At 30.4% G+C, this 17,260-nt stretch overlaps 1 protein-coding gene across 1 annotated transcript; it reads left to right on the forward strand.

Moving 5' to 3' along the window:
• Positions 1-14,670: 14,670 nt before the first annotated feature.
• Positions 14,671-15,900, forward strand: LOC107063145 (uncharacterized). The gene has a single exon (XM_015314617.1). It carries the CDS (start codon positions 15,077-15,079, stop codon positions 15,671-15,673), a length of 597 nt encoding a protein of 198 aa, XP_015170103.1. The 5' UTR covers positions 14,671-15,076; the 3' UTR covers positions 15,674-15,900.
• Positions 15,901-17,260: the final 1,360 nt, after the last annotated feature.

Consider the following 17,260-nt stretch of genomic DNA (forward strand, 5'->3'; position numbering starts at 1 on the left):
CCCCCACCCCCAAATTGATATTATTTTATTTTTAAAAAATAAAATTCTATCACATCATATTTAACCCTCCACTCCTAATATATTTATTTATTTATTTACATTTTTCTCGTTTTGTGTTAGATATGTACATATATTATTTTTTGAAAAAATAAATTTTAAATTGTTTTTCCTACCCACTCCACCACCTACTCCCATCCCCCCTCCATCCACTGTCCTTTTTTTAAAAAAAAAATCTTTTATAAAATATTTTTTAAAAATTCATTCTTCATCCTCTCCCAAATTTAAAAAAATGTCTTGTGATGGCAAGTAAAATATATTTTCGATATGTATATATCTAACATAAAATAAGAAAAAAAAATTGTACTCAGAAAGTTAGGTGGAGTTGGTAGAATTTAAAGTTACTACTCCATATGATAGACAAAAGCCTTTATAAATGATACTAAATTAGGTATTTAAGATATATATTATTTGAGAATATATTAATTAATAAATACATATTTATAATTAATATTGTAAAAAATAGTTTAATTATTTTTGTATTGCTGAGATGTTAGTTATACGTGTATGAACTTCGGATAGAATAATTTAAGTTTGATAAAAATAATTAAACTTCAATCATATAAAATTTTAAATATTGCGTTTGAAGTTAGATTTGTCAAAACTAATTTCAAATATCATATATCTGAAATTATTTGAAATGAGTAACCGTGTGAGAGAAAATGACATAAATAGTCCCTCAACTATAGGAGTAGGTCTAAAATGGTACCTGAACTATACACTTAACGAATTTAGTCCTTCAACTATTCAAAAACTTGTCAGTTTTGGTCTCTTAACTATACACTTATCGATTTTAGTCCCTTAACTATAAACTTACCGATTTTAGTCCTTTAAGTATTCAAAACTTATCAAGTTTGGTCTTTGTCCGTTTTTTTAATACAAATAGCTTAGGTTTATATTAACAGAATCTATTCCTCGAGAAATTAAATCCTTTAGCTAACTTTTTTTGTTGGTTCTCTCTCCGTTACTTTTTCTTCAAATTAACCTTACGCGAAGAACCTTAACCTCAACGATTTAAAATAAAATTCACGAGAAAAGAAAATATAAGTCATAATTTTATTCAACAGAGGATAGAATGAAGCATATTATTGTTACTAATAATTTTTTAATATTTAATTTAACTAGTACTAATAATTTATTATTTTTTGTCAGGTTAAATGTTTTATTCATATGGAGTGTGATGTGATAATTTTTTTCAATAAAAAAGAGAGTGTATTACACACCACGGTGAGAGTGTTATAAAAGAGAGAGGTGTGTTTCTCAAACTGAAAAGTGGTAGTTTAGGTATTAAACTCACATTCTCAATAGTTTAGGTGTGAAACTAAAAAAATAAAAAAAATAGTTTAGGTGTGTTTATCACACTTATCTCATTAAAATATGATGAAGGGAGTGTAATTTAGTGGGTTTAAAATGAGCATAAATTTAGTTTATCTATACATTTTATATTTTGGTTTTATATGCATTAGGTTAGGGTGAAGCTAAAGTGCAGAATTCGTTTGAATCAAGTTCAAATTTTATATCTATTTTTTAAAAAATATTTCATATATACTTGTATTATTAAGTTAAAATACGATAACTCAAAATCACGAATTACAAAATATTTGTTATTGATTACGTAACTTCGAGCTAACAATAATAAATTCAGTGATCCGCAAATTATGTAGGCACTTTGAAATCAATGAAGTGAACATGGGCACGATTGAGTCGATCAAATATTGTATTCAAAGTCAACTTTCCGATTTCATTGCAATACATATTAAGCAGCAAATCATTAAATATCACCCACAGGCCACATGGTAAATTAAAATTTTAAAATAAATTTTTTTATCTAGAATTTAAAGTTACTATATGACAAACAAAAGCCTTTATAAATGATACTAATACTAAATTAGGTATTTAAGATATATATTATTTGAGAATATATTAATATTTATAATTAATATTGTAAAAAATAGTTTAGTTATTTTTGCATTGCTTTGATGTTAGTTATATGTGTATGAACTTCGAATAGAATAACTTAAGTTTGATAAAAATAACTAAACTTTAATCATATAATTTTAAATATTGTGTTTGAAGTTAGATATATCAAAACTAATTTCAAATACCATATATCTAAAATTATTTGAAATGAGTAATCGTGTGAAAAATATATTAAAAAATAGATACAAATTAAATAGCAGCGTCCAAATCAAATATTTGTTTAGTCGTACGCTTTCCCTAATTATGTGTTGGGAATAAGTATGAGTTGATAAAATAAATAGTGTTGGGCTAAGGTATGTGTCATTGTGTTGAACTGAAACTAATTAACAAGGAACCTAATGACGTGTTTTCTAGTTCAGCTAAAACTTCAGAGGAAAATCTAAAATAAATCCAACATTTAAGTGTGTTTGCCGTATGGTATGGAGAAAAATATGAATATTTTTAGAAAAATAAGTTATTTAAAAATATAATAAAAATAACTTATTTAATGAAAGGTTAGAAAAAATAAGTTCTATAAATAATATTGTATATTTATTATATCCTCCCTACCCACCTAACACCCCAAATGCCTACACCTTGACCATCACGATTCACGTATATCCTCAAGCCCCCACTCTCATACCTTTGATAGATTACGAGAGTATACTTTGGCACTCCCTGCTAAAAATTGCTTATTTTTAAAAGGACTTTTTTAAAACAGTTTTTCAAAAAAATGCTTTTGAAAAATAAAATAAAATTTGTGTTTGACTAATTCATTTGAAAAGTGATTTTCATAAGCAAATTGCATTTGATAAATATTTATTAAAAGTGCTTTTGAAAGTCAAATTACGAAAAAAATACTTTTATTATTAAGATTATTTTTAAAAGGAAAAATATTTTTAATTTATTCTGCTTCTTCTCATAAAAGAGGTATTATTATTTATACAAGTTGAACTGATAAGTTTGTTAGGCAAAGCCATGTGCTGATGCCTGTTGCCCATGTTAATATGGGGGATTAAATTTGTGAATGAAGCGAAGTTTAATATAAAAGATGGTCAGTTGACTTGAGACTACTAAATGAACATTTGCTGGTGAGAAGCAAAACTATGTTCTTCTCTCTTCTTTGTCATGTAGATAGGTGACATTTAGATTTTCATCTTGGCATCAACTTCATTAATCCTTATCGATTTTATTTTAAGGGTATTCGTAAAAAAAAATAAAAAATTAGAACGTAATGTTGTTCAATAAATTTATTATCTGAATACTTGACGATAATAGGGTACGCAAAACTATATGAAGCTTCATGTGCTATTATCTCTCAATCTAATGTTGTTCAACAAATTTATTGTCTGAATACTTGACAATAACAGGATAAGCAAAAAACCATGTAAATTTTCATGTGCTATCTCTCACTAGTGGCCACGAAATTCTCTTCACATTTAATTGGATATGGAACTTACCACTAACTTCGTATATACACACATCAAAAGCTTTTTTTATGCAAAACGCATTGATTTAAAGTTTGATTTGTCAAAACTAACTTCAAATACCATATATATGAAATTATTTTAAAAAGTATATGTGGGAAATATATATTTTAAAAATGGATGTATACAAATTAAATAGCAGCGTCCAAATCGAATATATGTTTAGTCGTACACTTTCCCTAGTTATGGGTTGATAAATAGTGTTGAGCTAAGGTAGTTATTATGTGTTGGGTAGGGGTGTACATGACTGGGTTGGTTCAAAATTTTCAACTATCAAATCAAATCATTTGTGTCAATTTTTTTAAATTTATAAACCAAACCAAACTAATAAAACTCGAGTTTTTTTGGATATTTCAACCTCGGATTTTTTTTGGATTGGTTCAGGATTTTCAAATACCAAACCAAACCATTTGTGTCGAATTTTTAAATTTTTAAATCAAACCAAACTAATAAACCTTGGATTTTTTCGTTTTGGATTTTTCGGTAAAAAGTGTTCATACAAACATATAATTAAGTTGTGCTCCAAATATTTCATTAATCCAACCAAAATACAACTATCTAAGGTGTTTCTTAAGAAAAATAACATAAAATATGAGATGAGTGAGGTAAATGAGTTGATTTGGAAAACATTTTCCAAAACTTTTAATCCAACCAAACATGAAAAAATTGAAAAACATTTTCCGAGAAAAATATTTTTCTTCGTACCAAACACACCCCTAGTATATACTACAAAAATTTCGTAATTTTGGCGAGTGGCAGCAACATATAAGCTGCAAAACATGTGCCCCGCTCACTTACTTCCACGTGGAGTTGAGGTGGCAACACAGAGAAAAGATTTCCCTATATATACTTGGGTATTGCGTAGATTCCTGCTGAAATATATATAACTTTTTTAATATATCACAATTAATAGAAAATTATTTTGAATAAATCTACCTCATATAATAATAATTTATCAACATAACAAGAGTTACTATCTCCGCTAAAATATTAATATTACACAAAACTTATAAAATAGATATGTAAATGAATATATCGCAACAACAAAATTTTAAGTAAATATTTGAGACATTTTAGAAAGTACATAACAATATATATTTATATAAATATTAATTTAAAATCGATATTTTTGAATATGAGAAGTGTCACAATAAGACTCTTAAATTTGGACTCGTAAGCCTTCGGTACGGAGTAAAGGACAACTACACACCTGGATGTTACACTCGGGTTGATTTTTTTTTAGTTAAATAAAGCCAAATCATCCTAAATATAGTCTGATTTTTTTTCTCAATACTAGACCAAGTCAAACCAAATCATTAGTCGGATTTTTTTTATTTGACTCGACTTGTGATTTGGTTCGATTTTCGATTCGATTTTATACACCCCTAATATTGGGCTGATACTAACAAGGAACCTAATGAACGTGTTTTCTAGTTCAACTAAATCTTCCAGAGAAAAACTCCAAGAAAAAAAAATCTCAAATAAATCCGCAATTTGTGTGTTTGGTACGAAGGAAATATTCTTTTCTAAAAATAAATTTATATAAAAATGAGAAAAATGACTTCTTTAATAAAAGGTAGGAAAAATAAGTTTTATAAGTAATATTGTATGTTTATTGTATCATCCCCAGCCACTTCCCCAATCCCTACTTGACCATCCCACCTCGAGCCTCCATTCCCCACCTACTCGCAAGTCGCACCCCTTTGCTAAATTACATATAAATATTTTTTAGATGAATTTTTTGTTACTTACTTACCAAATGGTAGAAAATAAGTAAGAAACCAACTTCTTTTCAGAAAATATTTTTCATAAAATATATTTTCCTTTTTTCCAAACACACCTTGTCAATGTGTTTGGATGAGCACAATATATTAGCAGACAACCGTTCAAATGGGCGAAAAGAGACCCATTTAATTGGGCAAACTATATAAATCCCACTAATTTATGTCATAATCATTAAGATTTTCAATAGTTTCAAATAATACTTCTGTCACGACCCGAGTCTACAACCTAGACGTGGCCGGCACTCAAGAACCATTGATGGTCCCCAATCAAACCCTCATCCTGGCTGACTACAAGCGGAAGACTAACTTAAGCATGCAAAAACTTAAAACTGAATAAAATTCAATAAACCCAACTTTTCGAAACTTTAACTCAAATGAACAACTTAGAATAAAAATAATATATTCAACTCGCCATAAAATTGGCAACTTAAGTCTTTAAAACATTTAATAAAATAAATGAATAATACAGACTTCTCAACTATACTGACTATCTATGAAGCCTCTAACTAATAAAGATGGAAGTCGGGACAAGACCCACGACATCCTAACTAAACTGAAAAGTAAATGAAATCCTCCGGAAGCAAAGAGGCTCACCATAGCTAACTCGAACTCTCGGATGTATCATCGAAGCTCTTGTTGATGATCCTGAATACATGTGTCTGCATCATGAGAAGATGCAGGCCAAATGGCTCAGTACGTGGAATGTACGAGCATGTAAGGGGAATTCTAAAACATAAACATAAGCTTGAAAAGAATTTGAAGGGAACTGAAGAACTTACTTGGCTCAATTCAACTCAACATAACTGAACTCATTTCATTATAAAGCAGTTTAAAACAAGTGCAATTTAAAGAAAAAGGAAAAACTGTTTAAAACATGATGTTAACTCATAATCATAATATCATAAAAGGCATACCATGCTCCCTCTCAAAGTCTACTTGTACAATGCATGAATGAAGTCTCATACCCCCATTCATACTAAGCAGATCCCCTTGAGGAACCATGCAATTACTGTTGTGGGAGTTTCTCTAACCGACAACCATCACTTAAGAACTATAGCGATTATACAGCGTTATTAGCCACACGCTGCCCGGGCGATCTTATACTTTGCCGTGGTATAGGACCTGAACTACTAAGTGGATCCACTAGTCTATTGTGAAAATGATTCATCTAAAAAGTATGACCCTCTTTCTACCCATGGTGGCTATATGGTTTTATGGAGACGTGAGTTATCTGAACTCATACTCACCCCCAATTCGGTGCTCAATACTACTCCCAAAATATACTAGCTCTTATGTTTTTTTAAAAAACAAACTTCTTCTGTGATTTGAGATTAGTGCTCAAAAACTTAGCCCAAAGGCTATCTTGGAAATCTCAGTTTCCTCTCTTGCTTCATTTAGAAAGCGATTACTCTTTTCTAAAAACTAGCCCAAAGGCTCTTTGGAAATCTCAATTTCCTTTCTTGTTTAAATGTAAACTCTACTCAAGGACTCAAAGATACTTCTCGTCTCAAGGCTGCTCGAATTATAGGGTTCATGCGGGATTATGGACATGAATAACCCAACTCAAGGACTTCATGGGTAGCATGTAATAGTCCCATGATTAGGAATGTAATCTCAAATGGGTTAGAAACTCAATACTTAAGACTTAGGACGTGGAGATATTACTCCTCTCATAGATACTCAACTTATGAAGTTCATGTGGAATTTATGGGCATGAACGACTTGACTCGTAGGTCTACATAACATTATGGAACTCATGATACAACTCTTCTCATTCTCATACTTACTTTCTCAAAATTTAGTTCAAATCAATAGTTGATCTCAAAGGGTTCACAATCGAACTCAAAGGCTTTCTTGAACTCTACTCTTAACTCTCTCTTGAATGTGAATTATGAATTCAAGAGTTATGGTTCATGCTACGAAAGATCTCATGATGGCAAAGTAAACTCATGAATACATTTTTCTCACTCTCATACTCACTTGCTCGAGTCTTGAAACAAGTTACTAGAAATTGTAGAAGACTCCTCAAAAAATTGAAAAGGACTTTCCCAAAATGTTTGAAAGAACTCCTAAGGCTTGACTCTCAACTCTACCTTGAATGTGATTTATGAATTCAAGGTTGTGATTTGTGATGGAAAAGGTCTCATGATGTTTAGGAATGATTTTAGATAGCTAAACATGAGAAAAGACTAAAAACCAATATTTGAGAGTAGGTCCGCGACGCGAAGAGGCTTTTAAAATTTGGTTTTGAAAACGACTTTTGAGGCAGAACACTTCGTGTCAGCTTCGCGACGCAGAGCAAAAATTTTCAAACCTGGGCACTAGGCATGCGACCACCTTCAAATTTCGTTCGACGAAATTTCTTCTTCGTTTTCTAACCCCAATTCGCCTAAATTCGATTCTTTTGCTCAACTTTTCTTTAGATTCAGATAACCATCATTAGATTTAGATACCCAACACATGAACACAAGAATCTAACTCTATAACTTGACACAATAACGTCATGAACTCCTCAATCTCAGCCCAATTCAAAAACGAAAGCAATTTCATGAATACATAACAAGAACATCAAAGCTTCAACTTTCTAGAACGAATCTAATGCTGAAATTAACATGATTGGCGTGTGGGTGAACAAACCCAACACTATGGAAGCTTACATACTTGAAAGAACCATCTTCTTGAAGGACTTGAAGGAAAATCTTGAAAGATGAACCCTAGCCTTAGAGTTTCTTGAATCCCTTGAGCGTAGAATCTTTGGAGTGGAAGATAGGGTTTTGATTTAAGAAAAACTGATTTTCTACACGTTTAAGGCAATTTAGATGACCTCCTAAGGGTTTTTAGGACTAAAATACCCTTAAAGAAATAAATAAAACGAGTTGGGAGTCGGAATAATTTTCCACCAAGCAGTGAGGTCCGTATTGGCTCCGCGTCGCAGAGCTGCTGCCAGGTTTGCGTGACGTTAGTAAATTAGTCATAACTTCTTACTCAGAGCTCGGAATTGAGCAAACTCGGTGGCGTTGGAAAGAGGACTCGAAGAGTTTTAATTTTCTATCTTGAAGCTCACCTATATCATCTTGTACTAGGAGTTATGGTCGTTTGAAGTTGACCAAAACTTAAGAAAAACTAAGGAATGACTTGAATGAACTCTCTTAAGTTCTTCTTGAAACTTAAGGTTCTACCTATAGTGACCTTCAGACTAATTTTTTTTTTTTAATTCCTTGCAAAAATCTCACTCGCTACAAATAAGGGTTCGAGTCTTAGTTCAAAAATTTTCTGGGGTTTTTCAACTTCCTTTACCATATTTCATGTTTGGGATACATGAGTTTGAATACGCGAGATACATGTATCTACCGAATTTTAAAACTAAGATACTTATTTTATTTGTTTAAATTAATTGGTTGTAACTGATTTCCTTAATTAGAGGATTAATTGAGGATTTTCAAAATATATGGACAATTGATTCTAGAAATTTAAATTAATCAAATCTCTTAATATAAGGCGGAGATCAGGGAGTGTATCTATGTTTAATTAATTTCATTTTATTATTCTTTGAAATAATAAATTCATTAATATTATTAATAAAAGACAAAAAACATGTATATCTTGGTCATATAATTTGATTAATTTAATTTTGTATCCAACAAACTAAACACTTAGATTCAAATTAAAATGTAAACCTACTAAACTTATCAAAAATAATATCAGATTGATTCGATAAAATTAATTTAGGTTCTCTCGATTTCTCTTTGCTATCGATTTCAAGACGATTGACAAATTCACTTTCTTCATCACTTTTGTATCAGTCTCTTTGAATATCTCTTTCTCACGTATTAGGAATAAAAAATAATTATATAAGCAATTAACAAAGAAATTGAATTTTATTGTTTGAGAAAGAAAATCTTGCTTGGAAGAAAATGAAGAAGAAAGGTGGCTGGGGTAGGGTTGGGCTTCTCATTTATTTTTTTAATAAAAAAAATAGATGGAAAATATATTTGACATGATTTTAATTCTTTTTTTTTCTATAATTGTTGGGCCCAATGCCACATGTTATCTTGTAATTTGTCATTTTGCCACATCACAGCAACTGTATTACACACACTTTGTTTTTTGGATTAATTACAGAAATCCCACATTTTAGTTTACTTATTACCATTATCCCCTATAAGTTTTACAAATCTCCAAAATCCCTCATTTTCACGCATAAGATTAGTGTATCTTGCGCATCAGATTAATGTATCAACGCATCAGATTAGTGTACTCGCGCATCAGATTAGTGTATCATGTATATAATGTACATCAGATTAGTGTATCATGTATAAAATGTAATGTATCTTACTTAACGATTAATGTATCTCGCGCATCAGATTAATGTATCAGCGCTTATATTATTGTATCCGTTTGAGGGATTTCTGTAATTATAAACTTTTAAGGGATAGATTGTAATTTTGCCTTAAAAGTATGTGATTTCTGTAATTTTCCCTTGTTTTTTTTACTTATTATTGAAAAATGTCTAATAGGAACAAGTTTTTAATAGATAAAAGTGTTCAATAGGTACTAGCCCTAGTTGAGGTGTCTAAGTGAATTATGTGGATAACTTTAAGGGGCCGGGGGCCGCAGATGACTTAAGCCTTGTTTTAAACTAGAGGTATTTATAGTATATATGGTAATGATGTATGTGTAGTTAGGTAGTTTTTCCCATTTAATTTCAGTAGGGCCCATTTAGAATTAGGACAGGTGATGGGCCAAAGCCCAAAATATTCTCAACAGCAAATTTGCCCAGAAAAAACAGTCCAGGCGGACAAGATCTGATTTATGGGCCGTATAAGCCCAATTTGGGCATTTGATAGCTTTAAATACTTATCCTTATTCTTGTATCTTTGTTCTAGTCTAACCCTAACTTTCTTTGTTTAAGTTTAATCTAATTAAGTCTCCTAAAGATGAACCATTTTTGTCATTATCTTTCTTTTACTTAGTTATTTTATTGATTTTATTTTATAGATTGTTTCAAGTGTTTAAGTCTAATTTCTTTTCAAATGATTCTAAAGTATATTAATTTATGTTTAGGCATATTTTCCAAATTGGTCAAATAAGTAATTTTCAAGTTGTAGGATAACTATTTGTTAGTGACCACTTCAAATGGCTTAAAAACTTTCTTGAAGTGTAAATGAAAACCCCGTATCCTTTTCGCTAATTTTTTAGGTTTAATTCTGTTGAAGTCTTAAAAAAATAAGTTTTCTTAATTTTCTCTTTAAAATTAAGTGGCGACTCTTTAAAGAATTGATTTTTCTTAAAAGTAGAATCGATTTTAAAAACCCGTCTTATTTCTTTTAACATTAAAAACTAAAATGACGACTCTATTGGGGATTTAATTAGGTTCTAACTATTAGACGTGATTTTTTTTTGGACTAATTGTTTAAGATTTTAATAATTACCTCCCCCCCCGGTCCACTTTTAATTGTCATATTGCGCTTTTTGAAAGTCAATTTGACTAATTTTAAAAGTTAAATTAAATTACATTAATTTGATATTATAAACAAAAAATTCAAATTTTCAAATATTATATGAAAAGTATTATAAATTGTAACTTTTTGTATATCAATATGATGAAAAAATATATCATAAAATGTTAATCAAAGTTCTTATTGTTTGACTTTCAAAAAGGAAACCATGACAATTAAAAATGGACAGGAAAGTACTATATTATCTTGTCTTATATGCGCCTTATTTGTTCAAATTATGTTGGTAGCTATCATTTGCATTCATGGCATACCTCTGTCACCACGACATAAAATATACAGAATATTAAAGAAGGGTTTTGCGATCCAACAATCGGTCTTTTTTATGCTTAACCATTTTTCAAAATAATTGACAATTTATTGGATTGTCCCGTGTCCAATAGTTGACATAGTTACAACCCGGGTTGTCTTGGGCCCTGGTTTTCAAAAGTCACTCCTAGTAAGACTAGCGTAGAGCGAGATCAAATTTTAAATTTTAGCACATTGAACTAAGATGACCCAACAGTCAAGATGTGTCGGACCCATTAGAAAGATACCTTGAGTCCTCAATGGCCCACGACCTAAACGGACAATCATATTCACATGTGTAATTGAAGGAAATGTATGTCAATTTAAACAAGGAAAAAAGACAAATATACCCCCCAAATTATCATATATGGTATGTCAATACCCTTTGTTATACTTTAAGGTTGTATATATCCTTACCGTCATTCTTTTGGATCGTCTATACCCTTAAAAATAATAGTTTGACAAATGACATCATCTAAATAATTTACCTAGTTGTATATATTTATTTACCCAAAAATATGAAAACCCACCCATGACCCGAATTAAAACACCATGATATTTAAAAATAAAAAATAAAAACATTTCCCTTCATCTCCATTAAAAATCAAACAAAATGAAAAAATGTTCTTCAATTCATTTTCATTGGCATCATTCTCAAAATCTCACAAACAAAAACATAGAAGCATATCATTTCAATGAAAACCAAGAGACCCATTTCATTTTTTGTCCAAATCAATTTATTATTGTTGAAATAGGTTGGAAATAATACACCATTGATGGAAAAAAACTTTAAGCTTAAAAGTCGGTCTATAATCGAATCGAAAATTTCGAACTCAAATTGATTTATTGTTATTGAAAGAGGTTGAGAAAATACTACCACTATTGATGGACAAAGCTTCAAGCTTTAAAGTGGGTCTACAATCAAATTGAAAATTTCGAGCTCAAATCGATTTGTTATTGTTGAAAGGGGTTGAGAAAATACTACCGCCATTGATGGTTTAAGCTTCAAGCTTTAAAGTGGGTCTACAATCAAATTGAAAATTTCTAGCTCAAATCAATTTGTTATTGTTAAAAAGGGTTGGAAATATTCTTGAAATTGATTTTGATGAATCGAAATAGATGATGTACAAAACACTCAATAACCCCGATTTCAACTATGCTAAATGAAGATGAAGGCTTTTTTTTTTTTTGTCAGCAAGCAATAAAGTTTACGAATTTAAATAATTCAAAAGACACATGAGTAGCACAACTTGCTGGGGATGTTACATGTTGTAGTTGGGTGGAATGAGGAAGATAAAATATTTGAATTGAAAGTGAAGAAGATTATAGTATTAGTGAACAAGTCATCTTCTTTTTTTGAAAAATGAGTTCTTGATTTCATGGTCGTAGTGGATTGAGAAGAATAGAGGGATGATGTTTGATGAAAATGGAGAGTGAATTTTGGCACCATCTATTTTGGTTGTGGGGCAATTTTATTTTTTTTATTTAAAAATTAAAAATATTTTCAATAACAAACTTTTAATTTTTTATTTTTTTTTGGAAGGGGGGAGGGGGTGCTAAGGGGTGGATAGGGTGGGTATGAAATTTTTAAAATTTTAAATTGTTAAATTTATTTCATAAACAAACTTTTAATATATTTTGTGGAAGGGGTGGGGGTGGGGGTGGTAGGGGTAGTCCAAAGTTGGGAGGGTTAAAGAAAATCGAAAATATTAAAATTTGAGTTATTTTTCATAAAGAAAATTTTAAATTGTTAATTTTTTATTTTTTTTTGTTTTGGGGGAAGTGCTGGATATGGGTAGGGGTAATAAATTGATTTTCTTAAAAAAAGAAATTTCTTAATTTATTTATTTTTTGAATGAGGAGGGTTGGGGTACGAGGTGTAGAAAAAAATTGTAATTTGAGATTGGAGGAAAATTTTGGAATATGTTTTCTTTAATTTTTTAAAGGAGGTCATTTTCCTTAAAATTGAAGAAAATAAGTTGATTTGGAAAATATTTAAGACAATCAAACATAAGAAAATTAGAAAACATTTTCCATTCATACCAAACACACCCTTAATACAACTGATTTTTGTTCCTTCGTTTAAGTTGCTTCAAAGTTTGCATAAAAAAAACAGATACAATATTAGAGAATTTTATACTAGAAAACATAATACTCAAGAATTTGCATATGGTGTTCATTCACGATGTTTGGAGTTTAAAGGTGTATCGATAGCCTATAATAGGGCAATAGAGGACATGTATGATGGAGTCAAGACCTAGGTATGAATTGTGAAAGGAGACTCGAAGTACTTTCTAGTCCAGATGAGGTTGTATCAGGGATCAACGTTTAGCCTGTTCTGTTTGCCTTGGTGATGGATGAATTGACGCATCATATTCAGGTGAGGTGTCATGGTATATGCTATTTGCAGATGACATTGTTTTGATTGAAGAGACTCACCCACCCGACCCTCTAGATCTGCTTATAATCCCTTCATATATATGAGATAATTTATTCATTATAAATGGTAGGATAAATAATCTCAGAAATAACTAATATCTCTAACCAAACACAAGATAAAATAATTGTACATTTTATCCTGATATTATTATTCGTTATCTCTCATACCAAACGATCGGAGGTTAGATTAGTTCTTCTCTGTGATTCTTTTTAATAGGGCATAGTTTCTTGCTATAGAAATATTATCTGCTCTTTTCTCTCTTCATATTATAAATGTAGACTTGAATTGGATCCATCTCCATACGATTCATGTCACCCTCTATACTCTGTAGTATATAATTTGATAATTTTATATATATATATATATATATTTATTTATTTATTTTTATTTTTTTTGGTTTCCCATCCGGTGTTCGGAGCCCACATTGGAGCTCCGACTAAATCTGGATCGCGCTCTGCAGGGCCCATTTGAAGGTGATGCTCCCAAACATGATTTTCTCCATACCTAGGGCTCGAACCCGAGACCTCTGGTTAAGGGTGAAACACTCCACCAGTGCACCACAACCCATGTTGGTTTATAATTATACCTTACTTCGTTGTAATTGAATTTACTTTGTCTTTATTTAAGATCCGCCACACCCTAATTACATATCTAAAGAAATATATATGCTCATTTATAGATTGCAAAATTAGAATCCGCTCAATCCATCTCATTTTTTAGCTTATTCAAACCTATTTCAGTCCATAAAAAATTGGACTAATATGTTTCTCAAAATTGTCTTATGAAAAATCTTGTCAAAATATGAATATGTTTGTATAACCGGAATAAATGAAAATATAATATTATCAAGTACTATTTTTTCCCCTTTTTATATATATAAAAGAAACAAATATAACAATTAAAATTTGGTAAATTTAGTTTAAGTTATGATTTACATTTTAGTCCGATTTAATTTGATCTATTCAAATTTAATTCAGTCAGTCTATTAATTTGCACCTCAGTATGCATCATTGTTAAGGTATTATCAAGAGCAAAAAGTTGTTTAAAACTTGCAAACGGCTTGTTAAGTTTGGTATTTTCACTTTATTTAAGTACGGAAAAGACTTTTTTTTTTTATTCCTTAATAGTATAAGGTATGAAGCAGAAGTTTTAGCTAAGCTAACTTTATCTCTAGGAAAAGAAGATACTTAAACCTTACCCAACAATTAAAGCCAAGAACCCACACACTTCCTCCTCATAACACACCTTCTAAAATACCCTTCACACATCTACTACTCTAGAAAAAATAAAAACCTTTGAGTACTCCTCCTAATGTTGTCACTCTGTCACCACTCTCAACCACCACAACCTACTGACCACCCATGTCGGTCTTAGTAAAATCTAAAAGACCTACTCATCGATCAAGCTAAGTACGAAAGTCGGCCTTAGTAATCTGAAGGTGTTAAGTGAAATTATTTGACTCATATTTATCAAGCAGGAACAAAAGTCAACCTTAGTGATCTGATAGTGTTGAGTGGAGAATTTCAAGATATTCTACTCATACCAATGCCAAAGCCGGTTTTAGGCCCAGAACGGCGCACCAATCCACTAATTTGGTGTGCAGCTATAATCTGCACACTCTTGACCATAGCCGTGATCATCACGGGTATGGTCGTATTCATTGGGTACATGGTGATCCGACCCAAAATACCACAAATGAGTGTAGTAAGTGCACATTTAGACAAATTTTCATATGACATGGCAAGTGTCCTAGTAGTCAAAGTCTCAATTGTAATCAAGGCTGAAAATGACAATTCAAAAGCCCACGCTAATTTCTACGAAACAAGTTACACACTTAGTTTCCATGGTGTTAAAATCGCGTATTTAAACGCTGATCCTTTTGATGTACCTTCAAATAAGTCGATTGACTTGTATTATCCTGTTGAGTCATCGCCAATTCCGTTGAAACCCGAAGAAGGAGAAATTGCTGAATTATTTTTGAGAAGGGGACAAGTTGTTTTTGATATAAGAGGGAATACAAGAACTAGGTGGAGAGTAGGGATTCTTGGTTCTGTTAAGTTTTGGTTGCACTTAAATTGTCAACTTAAGTTTCCTTTGAATGGAACTACAATTTATCCAAAATGCAGCACAAAATCCAGATGATCATTTGATCGGGAGTTCAACAACTTAGGTATTTTTTTTATGTTTAATAATTAGTAATAATCACCACTTAATTATCTTGTTATTTTGATTGATTTTTGTTTTTTTGGATGTAATTAGATTCTTGAAAGAAGTAATCATCAATATTCTACCTTTGAGAACATAATACAATATGCTATATTTAATTTTCTAGCTACTTTAATTATGATGGAATATGAATTAGAATACATATATTTAAGGATTATTTTAAATTGAAATATGTATTTATCGAATTAATCCATTATTTTAATAACATATTTGAAATTTGAAATGGAAAGAGTACTTTTTTTTTCTCAAATAGCAACCAAAATCATGTCCAGACCTACTTAGTATTTTATGTATTTCTTCTGGAAAAAAGGTTTAACATTATACTTCCTCTAATTTATAGTATCCGGCTTCTAAGAACTTTTTGTTTTGTTTTTTCATCCGGTATTCTATATCTGTATTGGAATTCGACTAATCTGAATTCACGTTGGGTAACACTCTTATCAAGAAATTTTTCATACTCAGCTTCTAAGAATTGTACACACTTAATAGCCAATATCAATGAAATATTTGTTTAAAATGTCATTCTTCCTTATTCAATAAACTTCACTAAATACTGAAAAAGAATTAAGATCTCTTGGTCATTTACAAAATGAACTGGGCTCATGTGTAAAAATAAAGTGACTATGGTCTTACATTTGAAAATTGAAAATCAACTTTTTCATATTCCAACGAACGACAAAAGGTGAAAAGAAAGATCCCATCTTAATGAAGAAGTAAAAGAGAACAATTTGAAATTTGCTATGTAATTGGCACCTTTTTAAGAGTAATTTTTTATATATATATTTATATATAATATGTAACACTAGGGAAAAAGTAATAGTAAAAAAGCCATTGTGCGGAAGCTTTCTGCCTACTTTGTCCACAAGCAAGTGATGAAGCAACCAAAAGTGAGCTAATTAGTGGCCCATACATGCAATTTTTTGGTCTCGTCTTAACCATTAAGTAATCTAATATTTCCTCCGTTCCATTTTATATAATATAGTTTGACTTGAAATAAAAAAAATTAAAAATAATTGAAACTCGTAATCTCAAATGATTGACAAATATCTTGTAGTTATACATCATTTTATTAACATTTCTTTTGTAAATTATAATTTTATCAAGCAATTTAAATATATTTAGTTTTAAAATATGTTTATACTTTATATTACTTTATTCGTTTGACCTATTTTATTTAATAAGAAAAATGGCAATTCATTTTCCACCAAAAAAGCAAAAGGAAGGAAAAGGAAAGGAGAATTTTTTTTGGAGGGAATTAAATTGAAAACTTTTAAAAGTATTAAAAAAGTATATAGTTTTACAAGTTACAGTCCAATCTACTAATTCCCCACTCACCTTTTATTAACTACACTTAGGTATAAAATAATTTTCTTGGAGAGTAGTCTATTTTTCTACCTTCCTTTTTTCATGTCTATTTTTTGACCATGGAAAAAAAGTTTCTTTTTCCTACGTTTTCATCACTCATGCTTTATCCCTCACATTTTCACTGAAAAAGAAAGATAA

The sequence above is a fragment of the Solanum tuberosum genome, unplaced genomic scaffold, assembly GCF_000226075.1.
Source record: "Solanum tuberosum cultivar DM 1-3 516 R44 unplaced genomic scaffold, SolTub_3.0 scf00303, whole genome shotgun sequence".
In the NCBI taxonomy this organism is placed as follows: domain Eukaryota; kingdom Viridiplantae; phylum Streptophyta; class Magnoliopsida; order Solanales; family Solanaceae; genus Solanum; species Solanum tuberosum.

Excerpts from the sequence above, each read along its gene's own strand:
- LOC107063145 (XM_015314617.1), top strand. The coding sequence starts at position 15,077 with ATGCCAAAGCCGGTTTTAGGCCCAGAACGGCGCACCAATCCACTAATT.